Source organism: Rhizoctonia solani, chromosome 2 (genome assembly GCF_016906535.1).
Source record: "Rhizoctonia solani chromosome 2, complete sequence".
Lineage (NCBI taxonomy): Eukaryota > Fungi > Basidiomycota > Agaricomycetes > Cantharellales > Ceratobasidiaceae > Rhizoctonia > Rhizoctonia solani.
In genome coordinates, this window is record NC_057371.1 from 980,844 (window position 1) to 1,007,506 (window position 26,663).

General features: G+C 45.0%; 8 protein-coding genes across 8 annotated transcripts; 5 read left to right on the top strand and 3 right to left on the bottom strand.

Moving 5' to 3' along the window:
• Window positions 1-3,031: 3,031 nt before the first annotated feature.
• RhiXN_04914 (Retrotransposable element Tf2 protein) lies at window positions 3,032-9,219 on the bottom strand (the record flags this gene model as incomplete). Its single annotated transcript, XM_043324730.1, has 7 exons — window positions 3,032-3,205; window positions 3,257-4,240; window positions 5,814-6,185; window positions 6,644-6,674; window positions 6,828-8,095; window positions 8,186-9,069; window positions 9,180-9,219. The coding sequence occupies 7 exons, from the start codon at window positions 9,217-9,219 to the stop codon at window positions 3,032-3,034; spliced, it is 3,753 nt and encodes a 1,250-aa protein (XP_043177149.1).
• A 733-nt stretch (window positions 9,220-9,952) lies between these two features.
• On the bottom strand, window positions 9,953-10,474 carry RhiXN_04915 (Retrotransposon-derived protein PEG10; the record flags this gene model as incomplete). The annotated part of the gene is made up of 1 exon (XM_043324731.1): window positions 9,953-10,474. One exon carries the CDS (start codon window positions 10,472-10,474, stop codon window positions 9,953-9,955), a length of 522 nt encoding a protein of 173 aa, XP_043177150.1.
• A 607-nt stretch (window positions 10,475-11,081) lies between these two features.
• On the top strand, window positions 11,082-14,344 carry RhiXN_04916 (Retrotransposable element Tf2 protein; the record flags this gene model as incomplete). Its single annotated transcript, XM_043324732.1, has 6 exons — window positions 11,082-11,463; window positions 11,557-11,721; window positions 11,880-12,216; window positions 12,428-13,307; window positions 13,337-13,477; window positions 13,577-14,344. The coding sequence occupies 6 exons, from the start codon at window positions 11,082-11,084 to the stop codon at window positions 14,342-14,344; spliced, it is 2,673 nt and encodes an 890-aa protein (XP_043177151.1).
• A 146-nt stretch (window positions 14,345-14,490) lies between these two features.
• On the top strand, window positions 14,491-16,459 carry RhiXN_04917 (Retrotransposable element Tf2 protein; the record flags this gene model as incomplete). Its single annotated transcript, XM_043324733.1, has 7 exons — window positions 14,491-14,698; window positions 14,757-14,893; window positions 14,968-15,069; window positions 15,112-15,401; window positions 15,459-15,624; window positions 15,672-16,023; window positions 16,083-16,459. The coding sequence occupies 7 exons, from the start codon at window positions 14,491-14,493 to the stop codon at window positions 16,457-16,459; spliced, it is 1,632 nt and encodes a 543-aa protein (XP_043177152.1).
• A 2,839-nt stretch (window positions 16,460-19,298) lies between these two features.
• On the bottom strand, window positions 19,299-20,265 carry RhiXN_04918 (uncharacterized protein; the record flags this gene model as incomplete). The annotated part of the gene is made up of 4 exons (XM_043324734.1): window positions 19,299-19,663; window positions 19,721-19,730; window positions 19,773-19,907; window positions 19,966-20,265. 4 exons carry the CDS (start codon window positions 20,263-20,265, stop codon window positions 19,299-19,301), a joined length of 810 nt encoding a protein of 269 aa, XP_043177153.1.
• A 129-nt stretch (window positions 20,266-20,394) lies between these two features.
• Window positions 20,395-22,294, top strand: RhiXN_04919 (Retrotransposable element Tf2 protein; the record flags this gene model as incomplete). Its single annotated transcript, XM_043324735.1, has 4 exons — window positions 20,395-20,666; window positions 20,724-20,756; window positions 20,823-21,381; window positions 22,154-22,294. The coding sequence occupies 4 exons, from the start codon at window positions 20,395-20,397 to the stop codon at window positions 22,292-22,294; spliced, it is 1,005 nt and encodes a 334-aa protein (XP_043177154.1).
• Window positions 22,295-25,344: 3,050 nt separating this feature from the next.
• RhiXN_04920 (uncharacterized protein) lies at window positions 25,345-25,713 on the top strand (the record flags this gene model as incomplete). The annotated part of the gene is made up of 1 exon (XM_043324736.1): window positions 25,345-25,713. The coding sequence occupies one exon, from the start codon at window positions 25,345-25,347 to the stop codon at window positions 25,711-25,713; it is 369 nt and encodes a 122-aa protein (XP_043177155.1).
• Window positions 25,714-25,797: 84 nt separating this feature from the next.
• On the top strand, window positions 25,798-26,216 carry RhiXN_04921 (uncharacterized protein; the record flags this gene model as incomplete). The annotated part of the gene is made up of 2 exons (XM_043324737.1): window positions 25,798-25,923; window positions 25,983-26,216. 2 exons carry the CDS (start codon window positions 25,798-25,800, stop codon window positions 26,214-26,216), a joined length of 360 nt encoding a protein of 119 aa, XP_043177156.1.
• Between the last annotated feature and the right edge of the window lie 447 nt (window positions 26,217-26,663).

Sequence of the window (26,663 nt, forward strand, 5' to 3'; positions counted from 1 at the left end):
ACTGTTGTTACACAGAGACAAAGATTCCGAACTCTTCATTGAAGCGCTAAGCTTAGGTATTTGCTGGGCCAACTTGCTTGATTTGTCAGGCAATATTGTTGATACTGGATGCTCCGGACCAGGCGGTCTAGTTGAGTCTAAAGCTAAATCACGTTCAATCTTAATAGCAGCTGAATCGACAGTAGATATATGCAAGTTGGTAGAATCAGCGTACATATCAATTATTTGCTGAATTTCACGGATAGTTTCAACTAGCCAGTCCTGCATATCTGGCAATAAATCAACTTCCAGTGGTTGAAAATCTGGACAATTTCCCAATGTTTTGCTGCAAATACTTGTTGCCGTCTCACCATGCTCTTGTGACTAAGTGGTGTGTATGGCGCGTTAGTCTTAGAAGTAGCTTCTTCCTTAGTATTTGTATATAGGTCCAAAGTAATACCAATACTTGATCCTTCTAAGGTACTAAGTACTGATTGTTCAGCCAAACCTTGCGGCGCAATTGCATTTGAATGTGGCTTATAAGCTTCCAAAGATTGCTCTAAGCTATCTAGATATTCAACACTTAGGTTTCCGTAAGAGACTGACAAAGTATCTTGACTAATCAAAGGCTTTGCGTCTATTAGTGGTTTAGGACTTGAAGGAATCTCAACCATATTGTTACTATTGCTCGTTACAGTACGATCTGTTTGACTAATTGATAGCAAGGGTAGAGCCGACTCATGAATAAGCTGTTCTGCTGTATTCAGGTGAGTGTCAATAGTATTACTACCAATCTGTGGCAGCATAGTATTGGCTGTTGAGTACGATTGGTCCAGGGACCCTTGGATCAATTGCGTTGCTTTTGGAGAAATTTGAGCGGGTTTGTTTCTTACGTCCGACGCATGTATCTTGACTAATGCATTGGTTGAATTCTCTGAGGCGTCAAGCAGGGAGCTTGTGACCAAAGATTTGGGCGCAAATTCAAGTAAGCGTTGCTGACTAGTGACCAGGGATTGTTCCTTATCCGGCAATTCATGAGCCAACAGACCTTTGTCTAATGCTTTGGGTTTGACGCTAGCTGACAGTTTACTTAAGTAACCTGTATTGGTATCATTGCACGAATTAGACAAGGGGTCTAGGCTAATCATAGGATTCGGCTTCAGCTGTGATTCTCTATGAATAGAGATGAGAGTTGAAACTGTTTCAGCGTTAGTCAATAGGTCTTGATTTAAGCATGGCTTAGATTGCGACTGTCTAGGTAAGCAACTAGCTAAATCTTCTTCCTTTGTTTGCCTAATACTGCTTGAGGTGTGTACCACATTGTTATGCAAAGCGTCGATTGCTTGTTTAGTTATCATGGATGAAAATGGATCAGTTGCATTGTGGAATTTGTCCGGTGAATGACTAGCTTGAGAAATTGATAATCCGCTAATTGTCCTAGGAGCTGCTTCCTTATAGGTTAAATCATTACTTATAGTCCGCTTAGCATGTGTATTAGATATGTGAGTATCTATACTAGTAGGACCATGACTAGTAAGGTTAGACAGCGTTCCTGTATGCTTAGTGATTCCATTTGCGCTACTAGTTGTAACCAATGCGTGCAAATGACCAAGGTTACCAAAAGAGTGATGACAATTTATGTGTACCGGATCACACAATGCTTCATCTGGCAATGGTGTAGTACTTCTGAACTGGTTGCGCGTCATCCGGATTGACTCATTGTCTGGTTGCTTAACAGGTTTGGCTAAGCTCTCCTTCTTGATGTAATACCATTGCGTTTTTTGATTGTAACTAAAGGCTGAGCTAACTTGTTGACTAATAGATTGCTTAGCTGTTCATTAGATGCAATATCTTTTACGGCTTCTACTGGTATCTCATTATCAACAATGGGTAGCAATTTGTTGACAGACTTCCAGACAGGCAATGCTGGGCTATTGTCACACTCTAGAGTAAACGTAGGTGTTGATACGGATACTACTTCCAAGTCAAGAGGGGTGGACGGCTGAGAATCGTTGAGTGATGAGTAGGAGCTTGAGCTCATCGTCATATGATTAGGCTGAGTACCCTTAACCGTTTCAAGGTTGCTAATGGTACTTCCTGCTGACGCATACATGTACTCAATGCTTGCTCTAGGACTTGTATGCCAATTCAGATGTCCCATTGGTTCTGAATGGGGCAGTTGAAGCTTAGCTGATGACTGAAACACTTTGGTCACTCTGTAATCATCATTGCATGTAGATGACATGGTAGGCGATTTGATTAGTGTTGTTTGAGTTGGCAACTTATCATGTGATAACTCATGTTGACTCTTAGCCTTGTTAGGTAACCAGTCCGGTTGGGAATTCAAATTTATTTGTGAGTTATGCTTACGTGGATCACCTTGTGGATGATTCGTTGCAGGTAAATGATTAGTCAATGACTTATGAGGCAAGTCTTGAACTTTTATAGACTTAGTAAGTATGTTGTGCAACCTTTGGATTGATTGTTCCATTTGATCCCTAAAGCTAACAGCTGCTACTTCAAATGCGCATGCGTCAAACAAGCATTTGGATGCCGGCCATTCTGGTGTTAGAAGTAGTAAGTCAAATTCATTTGATTGCCGAATGATCTTAGCAACTAGACTATTATAGGCGATATGAAGTTTGCCGTATTCAGGCCAGTAATGTATGTCTTGGGCAGGAATTAACTTATTAGTGATAAGGCAGGTTGGTCTGAATGTAGTAACTATATCTAGTAACTCAAATAAATGTACGGCCCATGTTTCACATGATTGGTTTGGAGTGTAACTGTCTTGCTGAGTTGGCATGGGTAGATTATATAAGTTGCATGCCAACCGCCGAAGTGCTCTTCTGGCTCGGCTAATTTCCAGGTCCAATTGGGTCTCAGAGATAAGTCCGGCACTAGCAGGCTGAAACAAATAGTCTGCTATTTCCTTATCTGTAATTGCGTACGCGGGGGTATCAGGCAAATACGGTAAGTACTTCCTTAGTTCTGGACTGCTAGTTGCCAATGAACTATGGCTATCGTGTGGTGTAACCTGTTCTGTTGAGTGTCAGGAGCTAGTAGTCTCCTTGTGCTGCCATGTTCTAGGCTGTACCAGCCATTTGTCTAGCTGTACTGCAACTGTTGGTGCGTACTTGCTTAAATCCAAACTCTCTGCAACTGATTTGTAGCGGCGGTTGTATGATATAGCTTGGTCTGGCAAGCATTGGGAGCTAACCGTTGCCTGACCTTGTCAAGTCTTAGTCTTAGTGTGCCATTCCTCTGGCTGTCTTACTGTTGCGGGTAAGTACTTAGACTCTGTATCAGGTTCAAAGCTTAGTTGACTGCCTGAGGCTTTGCAGCCGTTGTCCGTGTTGTTGACCAGGTAGTTATCCCGCATTGTATCATAGCTGATGCTATGATTCAAAGGATCAACTGGATCCTCACTGTTGTGGTTGATCAGGCTGCACGGCGGATTGCTTAGGGCGTGCAATGGGTCACCTGCAGTATACGGTGGGTCGCGTGGGATGCACGGCAATGTTCTCTCAGTTGACGGTGAGTAAATATCTTTTGGCAATGATTGTTTAGAGCTTAATTGTTGATATGAACGTTTGTGACGGTTGTCCATATAGTTTTCAACACATTCATGCTGCGCCGTAGCCGTGCGGGCCTCATGAGTTGATGTAGACGATGAGACAGCTTCCTTGCAACAATGGCTTGGGTCGAAAGGTGCGTCGCGCTCTCTGTACCGTTCCTTAGAGGTATGTATGCTACCATCATGTGCTCGACAAAATATATCCTTGTTAACCACTACCACGTTGTGCGTATCCAAGACCATGAGGCTGTTGTTCTCGTGCTGGGAGCGTTCGTTACTAATGCTCCGGCATTGAGAGCTCTGTTGGGAGCGTTGGCTTGAGTTAGACGTAGTCTCAGTGTTGTTTGCATGATTATTATTTGTATCTAAGTACATCCTAAGAGCAGCATCTAAGTGTATACAATTGTCATTCATGTCTGATGAGTAGCGCGATTGGTGCTTTGGTCTAGGGGGCGTTGTCGACCAGGGCTGAGCTGATGAGGAAGTGGAAGGGGTAGCTTTGGAGTACTTGGTCATCAGACCACGTTTGCGAGCGTCTTGATGGGTTCTTGGCAACAAAGTTGTTGAGTCGGGCAACCTGGCAGCATTAGTACTGTTGCTGAGGTCGATGGAGTGATTAGGAGAGGTAAGAGGGTGTTGAGCAGTGGGCTGAAGGGTATCCAAGGCAGTGCTTGTTGACGGCACCTGTTTGGACGTTGTAGAGCGATGTTCCCTTGCTGTCCAAAGCCCTAATTCAGATCTAGACAATCTGTGCGAGTGTTCTGGAGGTTTCCACATGCAGTGTTAGTACAACTATAGTAGTAAGACTAAGTACAAGTAATAAGAGACTACAGGTAAGAATTAAAGATGTAACCAACGCAATGCCCTGCGGTGGTCACCAATGTTATAGAGTAGGGTTTTAGGGACTATGTAATTAAGTACAAAATATATAAAGTGATTAATAGATCAGTTATCTATGGATATAAAAGGCAATAGACTAGCTATATTAGGTTAGTAATCAGGGTGATCCCTACACTTAACAAGTAATCAAGCGATTACTGCAGATGCAGGTGGTTGGTTATGCTTATACCTATAGTATGAAAGTTAGTATTGAGTCTTAGTTACCTACTACAATTTATCTGGATTTGTTAGTAATTTATTTGACTGAGATCGCACTCAGTTAAGGTGTATATGCCGCTCTCAAGGCCTTAAACTCTCCCAACTGACTTACTCAAGAGGTTCAGGGTCGCCCTAGAGCCTTTCCTAGCTACCCAGTATCTGTTGGGACCTTGCTAGAGGCTATATGCGCCGAGATACCTTACAGGTTAAGTTCAGTGAGCTTAAGAGGCTAAGAAAGCAAAATAAGACACTCTAAACTAAGTTAAGAAGATCTAATAGATCTTCAAGTTCACACAAGGGGTAAGAATGGGATGAAAAGAAGGTTGTATTCAAAGGGTCTCCCTCAGGGGGTTTATATACCCCAGAGGGAGAACAAATAACTATATACATGATGTACAAAAGAGGAAGTTACATGAGAGGTACAGTCTGAGCTATTTGATACATAAAGACCAATTAGTCCCAATAAGTCCTAGTGGGATAGACTCAAGGCTATTTACAGAATGTTCTAGAGCATACATGACTAAATTACATTAGTGTGAATGCTAAAAATAACCTTGAGGCAAGGTAGGATCTCATAGAAAAAGCTAGAAACTTAAATGGTTAGTATCTCCATCAATTTAGCTCAGAATCAGACGATTCCTTTTTAGGAACTGAGATGCCAGAGCCTCCGACCTATTGGTATTTGTCCGCATAGTAATATGCCTATTTCCCGCCGAGATATCGGCGTCGGCGCGCCCCGCCGACCTTTGGCGCTTATTTGCAATGACTAAGCGCCGGCGCTTGCATGCTTACTTGCACTTGTTCTATGGTCTACAAGTACCGTTCCTACATATAAATGTATGATACAAAAAATGCTATAAATCATAGAAATAATAGTATGACTACTTCGCATAATCAGACGTGTATATATGCAAGCGCCATGAGGAAATAAAGTATAAAAGGTCTTGTAGCGCCGCCAGTTTCCAAATATAGTAATATTCATGCCCATATTTGGATAGAGTAAGTATGATTACTCCAGTTCGCACTATTCACTATTGGCAATTAGGGGTGCATATGTCTAAATTAGTCATTCCATACACTTCTGCTGTGATTACAGGTGGCAGAGGGTGAATGTGCAATCAAACTCTGTGTCTTGTTTGAAAGCAGACAATAAGCTAACATGGAACACATCATGGATCTTCATGGTCTCAGGGAGAGCCAGGCAATAGGCATGAGAGCCCACTCTTTCTATGACAGGGAAGAGGCCATACTGCTTATGGTCTAGCTTTTTGTTGGGGCACTGCAAAGTGATATTGGAAGCCAGAAGCCAAACTTTATCTCCTGGTTGAAACTCAGGAGGTGGTTTCCCTGTGTCTGCCTGTTTGTAGCACTCCTGAGCCCATTTGATTGATGCCTGTATTTCCTGAATAGTCTCAGCCAGTTGCTTGGCTCTGTCATCAGCAATAGGCAATCCAGTGGGTTCCAGGAGTGGTGAAATGACAGGAGAACGGCCATACACAATCTCAAAAGGCAATTGCCTGTTGCTTTGCTTCTGGCATTGTTATGAGCAAATTCAGCCAGTGGGAGCCAATCAACCCAATCAGACTGTCTATGATTAATGAAGGGACGTAGGTAAGCCTCTAGCCATTGGTTCCTGATCTTAGTCTGCCCATCAGACTGTGGGTGTCATGCCCTAGAGGCGTGACCACCTTAAAATCCACTAAGTCAAAGAAATAGTGAATATATGCGCTATTTTCATGAAGATTTATGGATATATGCATCTTTATGCTATTTAGGCGCTGAGCGCTTATTATGTAATCTCATCACATGACCTTCAGTCATGTGATCTTGTTTCTTATCTCTGGTCATGTGACCTTATCTTTGTTATGATGTTTGTACATGTAATTACTCTTCCCCTTCTCTGTGAATATATAAGGAGGGTTCTGAGAGCCTTAAGCCTCAGAACTCAACCTCTTATCCCCATCCACACCTACCTACCCTAAGACATACACTTAAGAGTATTGCCTGAGCATACCAGTCCCTGTCAAAGGTCCCTTGCCCAGCTGTCTTAACAGCATAGTGCACTCTTACTTAAATTGGTCTTGTCCACCCCTTATCTGGCATTGCCCTTGAGCATTGTTAGATCCTACTAGCTGATAAGTCCTATATTAGGCAAAGGCTTGTTGGGCTTTACCTTGTGGTAGTTGTTGGCTCTGACAGTGGGTGATGAGCAGTAGAAAAACTAGGAGTGATTTGCAGAGATTTGTAGAGTGCCTTGAGGAACTTGGAGTTGAATGTAGTGCCTCTGTCTGACACAGTGCGCTTGGGAGTCCCATGTAGCTTCCAAATATGCTCCAAGAACATCTGAGCTACATCCTCAGCAGTAGCAGTTTTTTTGCAGGGAATCAGGTGCATCATCTTTGAGAAGCAATCTACAACCACCAGGATGCTGTCATAACCCTTACACTTGGGGAACTTGACAATGAAATCATATGAGATGTCTTCCCAGGGACCTGCAGGGACAGAAAGCAGGTTGAGAGCATAGTTGTGTACATGGCCCTTGCTTCTTTGGCAGATTTCACAGGACTCCACATAGCCATTGACTTGGAATTTCATTGCTGGCCAGTAGTAGTGACAACTGATTAACTCTAGAGTTTGTGCTCTTTCTTGGTGACCAGAAGCAGGGGAATCATGGAAATGAGATAAGAGCTGCTGTTTAATCTCAGATTCATCTGGCACAACTATTCTTCCTTGATACAAAAGTAGACCCTTCTGAATTGTATAGTCCTTGAACTTTTGTGCAATGCTGTGGGGCATGGATTTAGGGTCTGATACAGCTAGCAAGATTGTGTCAAGACTAGGGTCTTCCTGAGTAGCTTCCTTGATTTGATCCAGCAAGGATGAGCCCATGTGTGCTGAAAATGCCTCAAAATAAGATTCTGGAATCATAACTTGTGGAGCTGGTTCTAAGTCCATGTGATCAGGTTGTCTTGACAGGGCATCAGGTTTCTGCAACTGTTTTCCAGGTGTATAAGCAATAACAAAGTTGTAGGACCCCAGCATGAGATGCCAGTGCGCATGACGCCTGTTGAAGGTTCTAGCTGATTTCCAGTACTCCAGATTCTTGTGGTCAGTAAACACAGTGATTGGCTGCTCAGTTCCTTCCAGGAAGATACTCCAGTGCTCAAATGCACAAATGATGGCAAGTAGCTCCTTGTCATGCATGTCATAGTTCAGCTCAGCAGGTGAAAAGCTGACTGACATGAATGCAACAGGATGTAGACAACCATCTTCCTTTCTCTGAGATAGTACAGCACCCATGGCTGCTCCAGAGGTGTCTGTTTCCAAGGTGTAAGGTTTAGATTCATCAGGGTGAGCTAGAACAGGCTCCTTGTAAATCTCAGCCTTGATGGCATCAAATGCTGCTTTCTGTTCTTCTAGCCAGATCCATGGTTGCTCCTTCTGAGTAAGGTTATTTGGAGGGCATGCTAAGCAAGAGAAGTTGGGGACAAAGCAACAGTAGAAGTTTGCAAAGCCTAGTAACAATTACACCTGTTTCACATTATGGGGTTCAGGCCAGTCCATGATTGCTTGCACCTTGTCTTTCTCCATGGAGATGCCATCAGGAGTAATCACAAGACCAATGTAGGTGACTTCTGTGACAAAGAAGTAGCATTTGGCAGGGTTGCAGAATAGATTATGCTTCAGCAAGCAAGATAAGACTTCCTTGACATGTTCCACATGCTCTTCTCTTGAGTTTGAGAAGATCAAGATGTCATCCAAATACACAACCACAGAGATGTCAAGTAAATCACAGAATATGTTGTTCATGAAGCGCATAAACACAGCTGGGGCGTTGCTAAGGCCAAATTGCATGACTGTGGGAGCAAAGTGACCAAGGGCAGTGCAAAATGCAGCCTTCCATTCATCTCCTTCTTTGATTCTGATGTTGTGATATCCATTCCTCAAATCTAGCTTTGTGAAGATCCTAGCATGGCACAGCTTCTCAATTAGTTTGTCCTGTCTTGGTAGTGCATATCTGTCCTTGATTGTGATGGCATTCAACCAGCAATAATCCTGCACTAAGCAAAGCCTGCCATCAGCCCTTTTTACAAACATCACTGGATCTCCTACTGGTGAGGTGGTTAGCACAATCTTTCCAGCTGCAAGTTCTGAGTCCATGTGTTCTTTGAGTGCTTCACTTTCTGCAGGGCTCATAGAATAGATAGGGCCATAGGGAGGCTGTTTGTCCTCTTCCAGGTCAATAGCAATGTCATATGGGCAATGTTTTGGTAGTGTGGTAAAGAACTCTTCACTAAACACCTTGTGGAATTTCTGAAACTCAACAGGCAGGTTCTGTGGCTCAGCATTGATGCTGCCAGTTTGTACTTCTGTATCCAGGCAAAGTGGGACTTTCATTGTGGTCCAATCAATACCTGGGTTATCCAATTTGAGCCAGGGGGTTCCAAGGATAAGGTTTCTGTTTCCAAGGGGAAGAGCATAGAAGATGGCGGAACATTGCCTGTTTTGAGAGCTAAAGACTAACCAGGCCTTGAAGCGGATAGGGTTGCGGACTTGTTTGCCATTAATGCCAGTGACAGGTGTGGGGAGTCTAGTTCAATGAGTAGAATCTTGTGAGAACAGGCAAATTGTGGATCAATGAAGTTGGCAGAAGAACCAGAATCAATTACTGTTTGGGTGTCTGTGATTCCCTCTATGTCTATAGTGAGCAGTGGTGATTTTGGTTTGCAGGGCAGCACAAAACAGGGGTTCTATCACTTGAAACATTCTCCAGTGCTTCTTCTTGCTTCCTGAACCTACTTGGAAACAAAATTACTTGAGCACCCTTGAGCAGGGCGTTGCAGTGAGCTGGTGCTGCTGTTGCTGTCTTTTCTTAGCTCCTTACGCGCTTCAAACAGCGTGTCATCAATTAGACAAGCAGTAGAGATAAACCTGTCCAGTGCAGTGATGTTCTTGTGCAGGGTGTACTCAATTAGCTTGCTTCTGACTTCTGCCTTGAGTCCCTGGCGGAAGGAGGCAATGGGGGGGGTGTAACCATTCTAGTTTGCTGGCTATGATTCTAAGCTCTGTGGCATAATCACTAGCTGATTTCAGCTGCTTGAGCTTGTGCAGGCGTTGTTCTGCAATTTGTGCTGCTGCTGGATTGCTTCAGTTGCGCAATAATGCTGTTTCAAATGTATTCCAGGATTCCAGGATTGGCTTGTCATCCCCATTCAGCAGCTTCTCTAATTAAATCTGTCCACACTTCTTGGGTTGTCCATTTTCAGGCTCATGAGGACAAAAGAGATTTGACTGTGATCAGAAGGGAAGGAAGCAGCATGCTGAGGAAGTATGTGTTGCAATCTTGGATAAAGGATTTGGCTGCAGGACCCTTCTTTCCATTGTACTTCTCAGGAGCAGGGATTTTGATTTGACTTGGGCTGGGCCAGGAGTATGGGACGGTCCCCTGAAGGTGCTCTGAAGTGGGACAGATAAGACTCTGCCCATGATGGTAGCAATGTTGTGTAGCGTTCTTGCCTCCTTTTCTTCATTTGTTTCTCCTGGTTGCACTGATAGACATTCTTTGCTTAGGGGATTACTTGTTGCTGCTTGAGATGTGCTTGGGAGATCTACAGGTGTTGGCCTGATGAAGGACTGCTCTGGGTAGGGGTCATGGTGTTCCTGGGTGTGTGGGATTGTCCAGGAAGTGTTTGGGGTTGTTTTAGGTGGTTCTGATGACTCCAGTTTGACCCTTTTTGTCACAACCAAGAGTGAAATGGCTGCTGTGAGATATTGAGACAATTCACACAGATGGGAGAGTGGGAAATCAACAAGGTGCATTGTTCTTGGGATCTCCAAGGCAATTCACAGTCTTCTTTTATAACAAAGTGAAAGGGGGTAAATACAAGGAGAAGGGACAGTGTCCGGGCCGCACAACTTGGAAGCAAGATGGAGCATATGGCTCAGAAGCTCTACACATTGAACCAGGCTGGTGTGCAGCAGGATAAGCAAGATAAAAGCACTTAGAGCGGAATAAGTCCGGACTAAGTGCAAGAAGAGAACAAGGAAGAGGAAGAACATAAACGGGGAAAATAGGAACTATGCAAACAGATGAGATGGATACAAATGAGTTCCCCAGACAAATACATTGGGGGAAGGAAGGAAGTGACAGTCAACACATAATCATGTCAGGAGGTAAGGCTCATGACACATCCCTTCATATCACTCCAGCCACAGAAGGACCTTCCAATGCACCTACAAGTTGCAGAAGGGTTAAACTCTGTCCAGAACACCTCTGGCAGCAAGAAGATGCTACAAAACTCCATCACCTGCACAGATATCTCATAGGCAACAATGCCAGCAGCATGCCCCAACCCCCAGCACTCCACGGACTACTGGAGAAGAACACAGGCATTTTATCAGCCATTTGGACGCTTGGAAACAAACCATGTTGCAGGATGTGACACAAGCAGTAGAAAACGCAATCCAGCGCCTTCTGACTGCCCCCAGCAGCACAGATCCACACACAACGCCCAGAAGAGTCTTCACAGTCATAGACAACACCCTCAAGGCCCCTTCTGGCTCAGGCAGCTCAGCCAACAACAACTTCTTAGTCCCTATCAAGGATGAACCTGACCCAAAGGGAAAAAGGGTCAAACTGGAGTCACCAGAACCACCTGAAACAACCCCAAACACTTCCTGGACAATCCCACACACCCAGCAGCACCTTGACACCAACCCAGAGCAACTATTCATTGGGCCAACACCTGTAGATCCCCCAAGCACATCTCAAGCAGCAACAAGTAATCCCCTAAGCAAAGAATCTATCAGTGCAACCAGGAGAAACAAATGAAGAAAAGGAGGCAAGAACGCTACACAACATTGCTACCATCATGGGCAGAGTCTTATCTGTCCCACTTCAGAGCACCTTCAGGGGACCGTCCCATACTCCTGGCCCAGCCCAAGTCAAATCAAAATCCCTGCTCCTGAGAAGTACAATGGAAAGAAGGGTCCTGCAGCCAAATCCTTTATCCAAGATTGCAACACATACTTCCTCAGCAATGCTGCTTCCTTCCCTTCTGATCACAGTCAATCTCTTTTGTCCTCATGAGCCTGAAAGATGGACAACCCAAGAAGTGTGGACAGATTTAATTAGAGAAGCTGCTGAATGGGGATGACAAGCCAATCCTGGAATCCTGGAATACATTTGAAACAGCATTATTGCGCAACTGAAGCAATCCAGCAGCAGCACAAATTGCAGAACAACGCCTGCACAAGCTCAAGCAGCTGAAATCAGCTAGTGATTATGCCACAGAGCTTAGAATCATAGCCAGCAAACTAGAATGGTTACACCCCGCCCCCATTGCCTCCTTCCGCCAGGGACTCAAGGCAGAAGTCAGAAGCAAGCTAATTGAGTACACCCTGCACAAGAACATCACTGCACTGGACAGGTTTATCTCTACTGCTTGTCTAATTGATGACACGCTGTTTGAAGCGCGTAAGGAGCTAAGAAAAGACAGCAACAGCAGCACCAGCTCACTGCAACGCCCTGCTCAAGGGTGCTCAAGTAATTTTGTTTCCAAGTAGGTTCAGGAAGCAAGAAGAAGCACTGGAGAATGTTTCAAGTGATAGAACCCCTGTTTTGTGCTGCCCTGCAAACCAATAAATCACCACTGCTCACTATAGACATAGAGGGAATCACAGACACCCAAACAGTAATTGATTCTGGTTCTTCTGCCAACTTCATTGATCCACAATTTGCCTGTTCTCACAAGATTCTACTCATTGAACTAGACTCCCCACACCTGTCACTGGCATTAATGGCAAACAAGTCCGCAACCCTATCCGCTTCAAGGCCTGGTTAGTCTTTAGCTCTCAAAACAGGCAATGTTCCGCCATCTTCTATGCTCTTCCCCTTGGAAACAGAAACCTTATCCTTGGAACCCCCTGGCTCAAATTGGATAACCCAGGTATTGATTGGACCACAATGAAAGTCCCACTTTGCCTGGATACAGAAGTACAAACTGGCAGCATCAATGCTGAGCCACAGAACCTGCCTGTTGAGTTTCAGAAATTCCACAAGGTGTTTAGTGAAGAGTTCTTTACCACACTACCAAAACATTGCCCATATGACATTGCTATTGACCTGGAAGAGGACAAACAGCCTCCCTATGGCCCTATCTATTCTATGAGCCCTGCAGAAAGTGAAGCACTCAAAGAACACATGGACTCAGAACTTGCAGCTGGAAAGATTGTGCTAACCACCTCACCAGTAGGAGATCCAGTGATGTTTGTAAAAAGGGCTGATGGCAGGCTTTGCTTAGTGCAGGATTATTGCTGGTTGAATGCCATCACAATCAAGGACAGATATGCACTACCAAGACAGGACAAACTAATTGAGAAGCTGTGCCATGCTAGGATCTTCACAAAGCTAGATTTGAGGAATGGATATCACAACATCAGAATCAAAGAAGGAGATGAATGGAAGGCTGCATTTTGCACTGCCCTTGGTCACTTTGCTCCCACAGTCATGCAATTTGGCCTTAGCAACGCCCCAGCTGTGTTTATGCGCTTCATGAACAACATATTCTGTGATTTACTTGACATCTCTGTGGTTGTGTATTTGGATGACATCTTGATCTTCTCAAACTCAAGAGAAGAGCATGTGGAACATGTCAAGGAAGTCTTATTTGCTTGCTGAAGCATAATCTATTCTGCAACCCTGCCAAATGCTACTTCTTTGTCACAGAAGTCACCTACATTGGTCTTGTGATTACTCCTGATGGCATCTCCATGGAGAAAGACAAGGTGCAAGCAATCATGGACTGGCCTGAACCCCATAATGTGAAACAGGTGTAATTGTTACTAGGCTTTGCAAACTTCTACTGTTGCTTTGTCCCCAACTTCTCTTGCTTAGCATGCCCTCCAAATAACCTTACTCAGAAGGAGCAACCATGGATCTGGCTAGAAGAACAGAAAGCAGCATTTGATGCCATCAAGGCTGAGATTTACAAGGAGCCTGTTCTAGCTCACCCTGATGAATCTAAACCTTACACCTTGGAAACAGACACCTCTGGAGCAGCCATGGGTGCTGTACTATCTCAGAGAAAGGAAGATGGTTGTCTACATCCTGCATTCATGTCAGTCAGCTTTTCACCTGCTGAGCTGAACTATGACATGCATGACAAGGAGCTACTTGCCATCATTTGTGCATTTGAGCACTGGAGTATCTTCCTGGAAGGAACTGAGCAGCCAATCACTGTGTTTACTGACCACAAGAATCTGGAGTACTGGAAATCAGCTAGAACCTTCAACAGGCGTCATGCGCACTGGCATCTCATGCTGGGGTCCTACAACTTTGTTATTGCTTATACACCTGGAAAACAGTTGCAGAAACCTGATGCCCTGTCAAGACAACCTGATCACATGGACTTAGAACCAGCTCCACAAGTTATGATTCCAGAATCTTATTTTGAGGCATTTTCAGCACACATGGGCTCATCCTTGCTGGATCAAATCAAGGAAGCTACTCAGGAAGACCCTAGTCTTGACACAATCTTGCTAGCTGTATCGGACCCTAAATCCATGCCCCACAGCATTGCACAAAAGTTCAAGGACTATACAATTCAGAAGGGTCTACTTTTGTATCAAGGAAGAATAGTTGTGCCAGATGAATCTGAGATTAAACAGCAGCTCTTATCATTTCCATGATTCCCCTGCTTCTGGTCACCAAGAAAGAGCACAAACTCTAGAGTTAATCAGTTGTCACTACTACTGGCCAGCAATGAAATTCCAAGTCAATGGCTATGTGGAGTCCTGTGAAATCTGCCAAAGAAGCATGGGCCATGTACACAACTATGCTCTCAACCTGCTTTCTGTCCCAGCAAGCCCCTGGGAAGACATCTCATGATTTCATTGTCAAGTTCCCCAAGTGTAAGGGTTATGACAGCATCCTGGTGGTTGTAGATCACTTCTCAAAGATGATGCACCTGGTTCCCTGCAAAGAAACTGCTACTGCTGAGGATGTACCTCAGATGTTCCTGGAGCATGTTTGGAAGCTACATGGTACTCCCTAGCGCACTGTCTGACAGAGGGACTACATTCAACTCCAAGTTCCTTAAAGCGCTCTACAAATCCCTGCAAATCACTCCTGGTTTCTCTACTGCTTATCACCCACAATCTGATGGGCAGACTGAGATCAAGAACCAATTGCTAGAGGCTTACCTACATGCCCTCATCAATCATAGACAGCCTGATTGGGTTGATTGGCTCCACTGGCTGAATTTGCTCATAACAATGCCAGAAGCAAAGCAACAGGCAAATTGCCTTTTAAGATTGTGTATGGCCGTTCTCCTGTCATTTCACCACTCCTTGAACCCACTGGATTGCCTATTGCTGATGACAGAGCCAAGCAACTGGCTGAGACAATTCAGGAAGTATAGGCATCAATCAAATGGGCTCAGGAGTGCTACAAACAGGCAGACACAGGGAAACCACCTCCTGAGTCCCAACCAGGAGACAAATTTTGGCTTCTGGCTTCCAATATCATGTTGCAGCGCCTCAATAAAAAGCTAGACCATAAGCAGTATGGCCCTTTCCCTGTTATAGAAACAGTGGGCTCTCACGCCTATTGCCTGGCTCTCCCTGAGACCATGAAGATCCATGATGTGTTCCATGTTAGCTTGTTGTCTGCTTTCAAACAAGACACAGAGTTTGATTGCACATTCACCCCTCTGCCACCTGTAATCACAGCAGAAGGAGAAGAAGAGTATTAAGTAGATAAATTTGTAGATTGGGCAGCAGAAGACGGAATCTGGAAGTACAGGGTCAGATGGAAGGGATATGCGCCCCATGAGGACACATGGGAACCAGCCAAGGATCTACAGCGTTGCAAGGACAAATTGCGCAACTTCTTTGCTAATTATCCGGATGCCCCAGCCACTAACAACCCCATCCCTGCAAATGCGCGCAAAGTTAAAAGAGGCAAGATGGTCAAAAACTCAGCAAGTCAAAACTGCCCGCTTTGTCACTTTTCAAGCTCTCACTGCCAAAACTCGCCCTGCTAAGCTCTTCTTGCGCTCCCCACTATCCCAGCATGCCCACTTTCAGCTCCATCAATGCCTTGGCCTACGATCCTTGCCTCAACATCGATTGCTACATCATGAACGGCCCAGAAGAAATGAGAGCACACCTGGACAGCTCTGCCAACATCATTCATGCTCTGATGAGCGCCAGCAGTTGCAACAAGGTCAGGTTCTTCAAGCGCAACGTGTACAAGCACCCCAAGTGGGGATTCCTCTATTGGCTTGACCCCAGGGGAGAAGAAGGATTAGATACATTGTATGGAAAGCAAGTGTACCGCTGGTGGCATTTCATTGCCTCCCATCCAGGTGCCTTCAGGGATCTGTCACAATGGCATTGCCATGGGTTTGCTACCCCACCCCTACAGTCTCCACACCTCCAATCTGCAAGGGAGCTGACCCAGGCAATGCAGAACCTCATTCTGCTTTACCCAGCGGACCCACTGGCCTATACAAGCAGGCCAGCAACGCCAGTGACCCCTCCAGCATGCCCAGACACTCCAGGCCAACAGAGGCGCATGCACCAGCACCCTTGCCCTTCCCCCTGTTCTCCAGCACACCAGACACTTGCTGGACCCCAGGATACTCATCTCCAGTGAGAGAAACACAATGGGAGCCTCAGAGCTACCTAGGATGGGGCAATGAGGAGATAAGAAGGAATGTGGAAACATTTGAAGGCAGGAAGAATGAGGAGCTGTTTAGTTTTGAGGAGTTACTTGCCATTGATTGTTCTGAATGGATGTAAGCAGCCCTTTGTCACTGCCTAAGGGCTTTTGAGGGGGGGCAATGTCATGAGCCTTACCTCCTGACATGATTATGTGTTGACTGTCACTTCCTTCATCCCCCAGTGTACTTGTCTGGGAGACTCATCTGTATCCATCTCATCTGTTTGCATTGCTCTTATCTTCCCTGTTTATGTTCTTCCCTCTTCCTTGTTCCCTTCTTGCACTTAGTCCAGACTTATTCTGCTTTAAGTACTTGCATCTTGCTTATCCTGCTGCGCACCGGCCTGGTTCAATGTGTAGAGCTTCTGAGCCATATGCTCTATCTTGCTTCCAGGTTGTGCAGCCTGGACACCGTCCCTTGTCCCTGTATCTACCCCTTTTCACTTTGTTATAAAAGAAGACTGTGAATTGCCTTGGAAATCCCAAGAACAATTCACCTTGTCGATTTCCCACTTTCTCATCTGTGTGAATCGTCTCAATATCTCACAGCAATCATTCATTCTTGGTTGTGACAGGATGCCTGCCTCAGTGCAAGCAAGGCCATTGTTGATTTGCGTGAGTTGATGTCTGCCATAGTGTCTGATGCAGATTACATGCAATCTGGGAGGTGTATCAAGGTAAGGGTTTTGAGTCTGTCAGAATCAATGAGAGGATAGCCCAGTTGGCAGTGTGCAATAACCCAATGCGCTCTGTGGCATGGGAGGAGAGAACCATAAGAAGTAAATGTGGGAATGATAACCTGAGTGATGTCTAGGTTGATAGATTAGCTACAGCCAGGAAAGAACAATTCACAATGTTGCAACCAAGAATGAAATGACTGCTGTGAGATAATGAGACAATTCACACAGATAAGGAAGTGGGAAATTGACAAGGTGAATTGTTCTTAGGGTTTCCACGCCACTTCATAGTCTTCTTTAAAACAAAAGTAAAAGGGAGTAAAAACATGGGAAGGGAAGTTGTCTGGGCTGCACAACTGGGCGGCAAATATAGCATTTGGCTCAGAAGCTCTGCACAGTAAACTAGACTGGTATGCAGCAAGATAAACAAGATAGAGGCACTCAGAACAGAGTAAGTCCGGACTAAGTGCAAGAAGGGAACAAGGAAGTGGGAGGAACCTAAACAAGGAAGACAGGAAACATACAAACAGACCAGATGGATACAGATGGGATGTCTAAGAGTTCCCTAGACACATGCACTGGGGAGGAAGCAACAGGCAATACATAGCCATGTCAGGAGGTGAGGCTCATGATAACAGCGTTGTACAGAAGTTCAAGGACTATACAATGGATGGTCTACTTCTGTATCAAGGAAGAATAGTTGTGCCAGATGAACTTGGGTTCAAACAGCAGCTCCTGTCCTTCCATGATTCTCCTGCTTCTGGCTGCCAAGGAAGAGCACAAACTCTGGAGCTCATCAGATGTCACTACTACTGGCCTGCAATGAAAATTCAAGTCAATCACTATGTGGAGTTTTGTGAAATTTGCCAAAGAAGTAGGGGACATGTACATAACTATACTCTCCAACTGCTTTCTGCCCTTTCTGGTCCCTGGGAAGACATCTCATATGATTTCATTGTCAAGTTTCCCAAGTGTAAGGGATATGACAGTGTTTCAGTAGACAAGTTAGGCAGGAGTGAATTTCATATTGCTATAAGTAGATTTCCAAACAACCACCTGTCAAAATTTGTGCCACTATATGATTTCTACATCACTTTACCTACAACTGTATGAGTATATAGCTGGGTGTGAATGAGGTTGTAATGCCAAATTTTGTGGGGAATCATTATTAGAACACGTGTTACAGGTTATGTTCTCACAAAGGTCAAAGTGTAAATTTTACATGCGCAATCTGTCCCCCTAAGAATGACCAAAAACCCGCCTAGTTTGCAGATTATTCTTACTATGTATAGCCCGCTACCTCTGGGGACCCACAGAAACCATCTATGTAACACTTTTACGCATAAACCACTGCACACCAGCTCCAGGCTTCCTGATTGGCGCTCATGTAGTCACACACACACACTGGTTTGAATCAGCGTCAATATACTTGTACTGCATGGGAGTTTTGCCAAAGAAACATGTTCTCTACTTTGCACATCTTTGCTTTGACCTACCCAGTTTTGATTCTACTTTGTTGCTTGTATGCCTGATAGATTTAGCAAGATACAGATCAAGTATCTAGCATTTCTGCTATGCGTACTGGACCCTTTGATCACTAAATGGAGGAATTCTATCCCTGCAAACATTGCTCTTTCAATACTACTAGGTTGTTTGATGTCTGGTTTACTTATTGACTTGGAGAGTGTATTTGGGCTTTAATGTCAAACGCTTTCAGCCTTAGTTACCCAGTTGAGTAACTACATATTCAAGACATGGAATGAGCCCTTCCTTGCTGGGTTTAATAATAAGCTCCTCATGCATGCCTTGATAAATATGCTTAAGCTGTATTAAGCCAAGGCTGTCACATTCCTAATGTCCGGGGCTTTGTCAATGTGACATTTCATTCAATCTGTTGGCCCAAGCAACACCAGCGCATCAACTACAATGGGTACAAATGGCAACATGCAAACAAGTATAATGCAATTGCTGCTCCCAAAGGACATTGTGCATTGTTCATTACCAATTGAGGGGTGTTGTGCTGATAGTGCTGTGCTTGCTACATCAGGACTCAAAGAGGAGTTCAACAGGCATGCTTATGGATTACTGGGGCAACAAATGTTTACTTATGGTGATCCTGCATATGGAACTACAGACACAATTATCTCCACAGCAAAAGAGAAGATTGATCTAGATAAGGTATATATTTATATACATCTGAAAACAGGAGCTAAGAGGCAGGATGAGCACAAGTGACTTGCTTTCAAGGGGCTTCCTCTGGTATAGTTGCACTATCACAAGCATGCTTGGAGGTTGTGGCAGCTGGCCAGTTTTGAGAAGTTAGTTCCTGGGTTAGCTGGTTTGACTCTACCTGGGCTTGAGCAACCACCTGCATACCCTGCGCCAGCTCCATAAAACACTCTGAGTTGTTTTCATTTGCTGCAATTAGGATCCCATGTTGTGTATTCTCTGCTTTGGTTACATTTTCAAGTGCTTCAATAACTAGGTCAAGCTGTTGGGAGCATCTGGGAGAGGAGGGGGTTGTCTTGTTACTACAAGTAGTGTGATCTAGTCCCACATCAGGGTCAATTGGCAGTGATGCAGGAGGTGAGGAGGGGTTGCCAATGCCTTGGGTGAATGTTGTAAGTGCTGCATCCCAAGCTAATTAGCCCTGATGTTCATTACAAGCAGCTTGCTTAAGAGGGGTTATATGTTGATATAGTGTTGATTAGCTTACATTGGATTTCTCTACCACTCCCTGCTCCTTCTTCCTTTCAGCAGTCTCCTTCAGCCCACAAATGAGATCAATCTGAGAGTGATAAATACCAGTTTCACTGTTTGAAAACTGTGTTTGTGGTTTATGCCCTTTGTGCTACAATATACAAAGCTGGGTGAGTTATTAATGGTTAGTTTATTGCAAAAGAGCATACCAAATCAATACACTTGTTGACTTTCTTCTTTATAACTGCTGTTGTGAATTTCCAAGTAACAGACATTGAATTGCCTACCACATTGGCCACTTCATCCCAAGTGTTGCCAATGTTTCCATGTTCCTTGCCCCAAGGGTTGCAGTTGACAGCAGTAATGAGCATGGCATTGGTTTCTTTGCTGGTGAGTGGACATGCACCTTGAGAGGTTTCAGCTGCAGCTTCTTTATCAATATTATCAGTGTTGTTGTCTCTACATGATTTGTTAGATCCCTTGTGTTTTTGACAGACTCTGGGAGCCATTAGGGTTGGCTGTGAGGTTGTTCAAGTTAGAGTTGAATGTTGAGTAAAATTTGAAATTGCATTGAGTGAAATTTCAATGATGAATTTCTCTCCTGCCTCACCTCTCTAGTGGTTGTAGACTGCTTCTCAATGATGCACTTGACTCCCTGCAAGGAAGCTGCTACTGCTGAAGATGTAGTGCAGATGTTCTTGGAGCATGTTTGGAAGCTGCATGGCACTACCAAGCATGCTGTGTCTGACAGAGGCACTACATTCACCTCCAAGTTCCTCAAGGCACTCTACAAATCTCTGCAAATCAACCCCAGCTTCTCTACGGCTTACCACCCACAATCTGATGGACAAACTGAGATCAAGAACCACTGGCTAGAGGCTTATCCGCACTCTTTCATCAATCACAGACAGTCTGATTAGGTTGATTGCTTCCCACTACCTGAATTTGCTCACAACAATGCCACAAGCAAAGCAACAGGGAAATCACCATTTGAGATTGTGTATAGCTGCTCTCCTGTCATTTCCCCAATTTTGGAACCCACTTGATCACCTGTTGCTGATGTTAGAGCCAAACAACTGGCTGAAACTATTTATGAAGTACAGGTATCAATCAAATGGGCTCAGGAGTGCTACAAACAGGCAGACACAGGGAAACCACCTCCTAAGTTCCAACCAGGAGACAAATTTTGGCTTCTGGCTTCCAATATCATGTTGCAGCGTCCCAATAAAGAGCCAGACCATAAACAGTATGGCCCTTTCCCCATCATAGAAAGAGTGGGCTCTCACACTTATTGCCTGGCTCTCCCTGAGACAATGAAGATCCATGATGTGTTCCATGTTAGCTTGTTGTCTGCTTTCAAACAGGACACAGAGTTTGATTGCACATTTGTTCCTCTGCCACCTGTGATCACAGCAGAAGGGGAAGAAGAGTATGAGGTGGACAAATCTGTAGACTGGGCAGCAGAAGATGGAATCTGGAAGTACAGGGTCAGATGGAAGGGATATGTGCCTCATGAGGACACATGGGAACCAGCCATGAATCTACAGCATTGTAAGGATGAATTGCGCAACTTCTTTGCCAATTGTCCAGATGCCCCAGCCACCAAAGACACTATTCCTGCCAATGTGTGTAGAGTTAAAAGAGGCAAGGTGGTTAAGCATCTTTCCAAGTCCAAAGCTGCACACATAGCTGTTCTGCATGCTCTAATTGCTAAACCCTGCTTCAATTCTTCATTCCTGTGCTCTGCTCTATCTCAATATGCCTGCTTTTCAATCAATTGACACCCTTCCTTACTGATATAGACATACACATATACCTGGAATTTATTCCAATTTTCTCAAATTTAAACAGAGACAAACAGACTTACCTAATACATGACTTTGGGGCTTATATCATACCCTAAGCACCTTGCCACATCCCCTCCTCTGCTTAGTCAGCTACATAGCAACCTTCACCTTAATGACATCATAGGTGACATGTATGCATGAGTAAGGCCATTGATGGAGTTGGCTTCTTATTGGTTACAGTATTTGTATTTAACACTGCCTTAGAACAATATATAAGGAGGGCAATCAACCATGGTAATCCCTAGGTTGATTACCTCTTGTTGCATCCCACTCAGTGTACAAGGACCTTACAGTTGGGTAATCATTATCAAGTAGACACTTTGCTGAGCACCTTAAGCATTGTTGCCACTGTACTTGGATAACTCATTGCTGCCTTAAGCAGCTTGTCTGTTGTAGTTAGATGCCTTGTTGTTGTAGATAGTCTCCTTGATGCCTTATACAACTTTTGATTATACTCCCTTGGCTGCAAGCACCACACCCATGCTGTCCCAGACCAAGTCTAGGATACTTACAATCACTGCATGAATGTTGACTTCTATGTTCTCAACAGGCCAGAGGAGATGAAGGCACATTTGCACAGCACTGCCAACATCATACATGGCCTGATGAGCACCAGCAGCTAGAACAAGATGAGATTCATCAAGTGCAATGTCTACAAGCACCCCAAGAGGGGATTGATGTACTGGCTTGATCCCAATAGTGCAGATGGCTCCAGCGCCCTGTATGGAAAAAGGGAATATTGCAGTTGGCTTTTCATTGCCTCCAATCCTGGTGCTTTCAGGGACTTTGCACAATGGCATTGCCATGGGTTTGCTACCCCTTGACCCACTGTCTCTGTGCCTCCCACAGCAAGGGAGCTCACTCAGGCAATGCAAAACCTGATCCTATTCTATCCATCCAACCCACCAGCTTACAGTACTGCTCTCAACTTGCCTGTGACACCTCCTCCATGCCCAGACACTCCCAGGCCAACAGAAGAACATGTGCCAGCTCCCCTCCCATTCCCACTGTTCTTCAGTATACCAGACACTTGCTGGACACTGGGCTATGTGTCTCCTGTGAGAGAGACACATTGGGAGCCCCAGTACTGCCTGGGATAAAACAATAAAGAAATCAGAAGGAATGTGGAGTCTTTTGAAGGCACTGTGTGAAGCCCAACTACACTGGATGTAGGTAGAGGACCAAACTGTTGCAACTCAGCTTGGGCCTATGGTACTAGCACTGACAACAAGTATCCAGACACCCAGTTTGGCTGTATGCGTTGACTGTAGGCTCAGACTATGCTAAAACAAGATGATATGCAATGCAGTTCATGCTCAGTGAGACATTGACCTTGCCAATCAGTGGCATGTGTTGGATCTTATGGGCTATAGTGTGTGATTATCAAATTCTGGGTTTGGAAAGACAAGATTCTTGACAATATGCACTAACAGAAGTGACAGATCTGTCAGTTCCAACTGGCTTTGCATTTTGAAGTAAGTCAATACATTGGACTGTTTGTTACACTGAGCAGCAAAAGTATTGCAGGTCAGGAGAGGTCAAAAGTTTATGTCCATTGCTGAGCAGCCAATCAGTGAATCCCATCCAAATTATACTGACACATGTGGCCATTGCGGTCCTATGTTTTAGCACAAAATCTCACAAATCCATCAAGACCTAAGCTCACAACCCCACTTTTGCTGTAATGCAACCTGCAAAACCTTTGCCAGTTGTATTGAGCATCTTAAAAATCTGCACATAACTGACTGTGCAGTTCAGTATAAGTTCTGGTTTTTTGCACACACATTCTCAGTTATATGGGCCACTTTTGGGCAGAATATCAGCTTGTTCCACCCATTAGGGACTGTGTAACATAACTGTCTTCTCAGGGCCAGCTAAAAATACTCAAAATTGCAGTTGCATTGAACTCAAGGCACTGTGTGGGCTGGAAATAATAGAGTATTTTAGGCAGCTACTGGTACCTAGCAAAGCAGTTTTTATGACCTTCACATAACTGGGACTGGCAATATAAGAGATTGCAGTGGGTTAGGCTGTATGAGCTGAAAGTTGAAATGCTACTCATAAGCTGGAATCCAAGCCAAATGACATATGACTTCTAGCAGTAGTAGACACAGGTCAAGGGTATGCTGAGATCAGTTATCTAGGGCAGCAGTGATGTGTACAGAAAGATAGCATGCAGTATATACAGAGATTGCAGGCAATGGGTGGGGTCTCAAACTGAACATGTTCTAACTCTGTGATTGTGAATTGGAAGAGGTTGAAACTCATACAGTAGAAGGTTACTCTTGGACAGACCAGATGACAGATAATTGGCTGTTTCCTGATTGACAATCACAGAGGTAGAACCTGTTCAATTTGAGACCCCACCCATGGGCTGCAATCTCTGTGTATACTGCGTGCTATCTTTCTGTACACATCACTGCTGCCCTAGATAACTGATCTCAGCATACCCTTGACCTGTGTCTACTACTGCTAGAAGTCATATGTCATTTGGCTTGGATTCCAGCTTATGAGTAGCATTTCAACTTTCAGCTCATACAGCCTAACCCACTGCAATCTCTTATATTGCCAGTCCCAGTTATGTGAAGGTCATAAAAACTGCTTTGCTAGGTACCAGTAGCTGCCTAAAATACTCTATATTATTTCCAGCCCACACAGTGCCTTGAGTTCAATGCAACTGCAATTTTGAGTATTTTTAGCTGGCCCTGAGAAGACAGTTATGTTACACAGTCCCTAATGGGTGGAACAAGCTGATATTCTGCCCAAAAGTGGCCCATATAACTGAGAATGTGTGTGCAAAAAACCAGAACTTATACTGAACTGCACAGTCAGTTATGTGCAGATTTTTAAGATGCTCAATACAACTGGCAAAGGTTTTGCAGGTTGCATTACAGCAAAAGTGGGGTTGTGAGCTTAGGTCTTGATGGATTTGTGAGATTTTGTGCTAAAACATAGTGCCGCAATGGCCACATGTGTCAGTATAATTTGGATGGGATTCACTGATTGGCTGCTCAGCAATGGACATAAACTTTTGACCTCTCCTGACCTGCAATACTTTTGCTGCTCAGTCTAGCTCACTGCCTTAAGTGGCCTTCTTGTTGTAGTTACCTAGCTGGTCATTGCCTGTAGGGCTTTAGTCACTGTAGTTACTTAGTTAGTTGTTGTAGGGCTCCCCTTCACTGCATTAAGTGGTTCCTTTATTGTACCACCCCCACAAGCACCTGTGCCCTCAATGTCTCACCAGATGTCTAGGACACTAGGTAATTGACCTTGTGTTGGTTGTCACCATATCCACTAAGACCTAACAAACAAGAAGAGCTCCTGTACTAGTACAAGGGAAATCAGGTGATTGAACTTGCCTTTTGCTGTCAGTAATCAAACCATGTTGGTCCCACCTAGTACCAAATTACTATAAGGCAGACAGCTTCTAATTGTCTGCATACCCCAGTTGCTGCACCCTTTGTCAGCAGAGCTAGACAGCAGATTCACCTACTTGCAGAAACCTTGCTCCACATCACGCCCAAACACAGCTGTTGATTGGTTGTGGAGACTGTCCAATGCTAGGCAGTTGATGCAAGCTCTTAGCGTTAGCACAATAAAGTGCTCATAAGTCCTGATATAGGCACTACCTGGCTGTTGTAGCCTCCATCACTCCAACTTGCCCACCATCACCTCTCTCACCCCACCCACTTGTCCTGCAGGGCCTCCTCCCATGCTGGCAGGTCCTACCCCATACATTCCATGGCTACCTGCTCCTGGCCTCCCTCTAGAAGCCAAACCAAAATCCATCTGGGAGACATGGAACCCCAACTACTGGCAGCCCCTGCTGTTGACAAGAATGGTGTTAGAGAAGCAACCCTTGAATGGGTCATCTGCCTCCTCTGGGGGTCCAAGGACAATTGGACTGCCTTGAACAAAAATTTGGCAAGCAAGCCAAAGCCATCATGGAGACCTGCTCAATTGTCAAGAGCATCTCCCAAACTGTTGATTGCCTTGAGGTTAGGGCTCCCCAGTCCCTCAGCCAAGTACCCTGGAGGACCAGAAAGCTCCCCCTACGGTCAAGGAAACCCCTTGACCCTGACCCAAAACCAAGCCTATGCAAGAGGCTAACCAACTCCACCCAGCCTTTACAGGCCCAACCAGATCCATCCCTGGGCTCTACCAGCCCACTCCTGTCAACCAGTCCACCCCCCCATGTCCCCACTTTATTTGGCGCACTCTGTCCAAATGCCTACACCTCCCCCTCCAGCTCCAGTTACAGCCGCCACCCCTCAATATGCAGCTGTCAAAGTAGACCATCTGGACCCTTACAAGGGGAAGGTTGAAGCAAGGCTAAGCAATGGCTGACCTGCATGCTTGCATGGGTTTGGCTCAACCAGAGGATGTTCACTACCCAAACAGAAATCCTCTTGTTCTTGCTGATGAACATGGATGATGCTGCCAGCATGTGGGCCCACCCACATCTAGACCTATTAGGGTCCCATTGCGCAATCATCCAGAATACAGATGACTTCAAAAGGGAACTCCTGGGCTTTGGGGATCCAGGCGCCACAAGGGCAGCAGAAAATCACATTGCCCACACAGACTGGCACATGCGCCAATTATATTACTAAGTTCTGCACCCTGGCAATGGAATTGGATTGGAACAATGTGGCTCTCAGGGGCCAATTGCACAAGGCCTTCATTGGGAGGTCAGCCAGCAAATTGCAACCTGCAAATGCCACCCCCTATCCTAGAGCTGCAGAACGCAGCACTAGTCATTGATAATGCCTCCAAGAGGAGCGCACCAGCCACCTGCCAAAGGGTAATAAGTCTGGTAGCTTGTCCCCCCCAATAGGGGGGAAAGTACTGGCCAACCAGCCTTGACATAGAAAAAACTCTCCAACAACCACAACTTTGTGTTGGAAGAGGAGCATAACCACTGCCATGCCAAAGGCACTTGCATCAAATGCAGGAAATGGGCATAAGTTTGCAGAATGCTGGACAGGATGGAAGGCAACCCCCAAGGGAGGATCAGGGAAGCCCAAGAAGCTGCCAAGATTGGCAAAGAGTCTGGACCC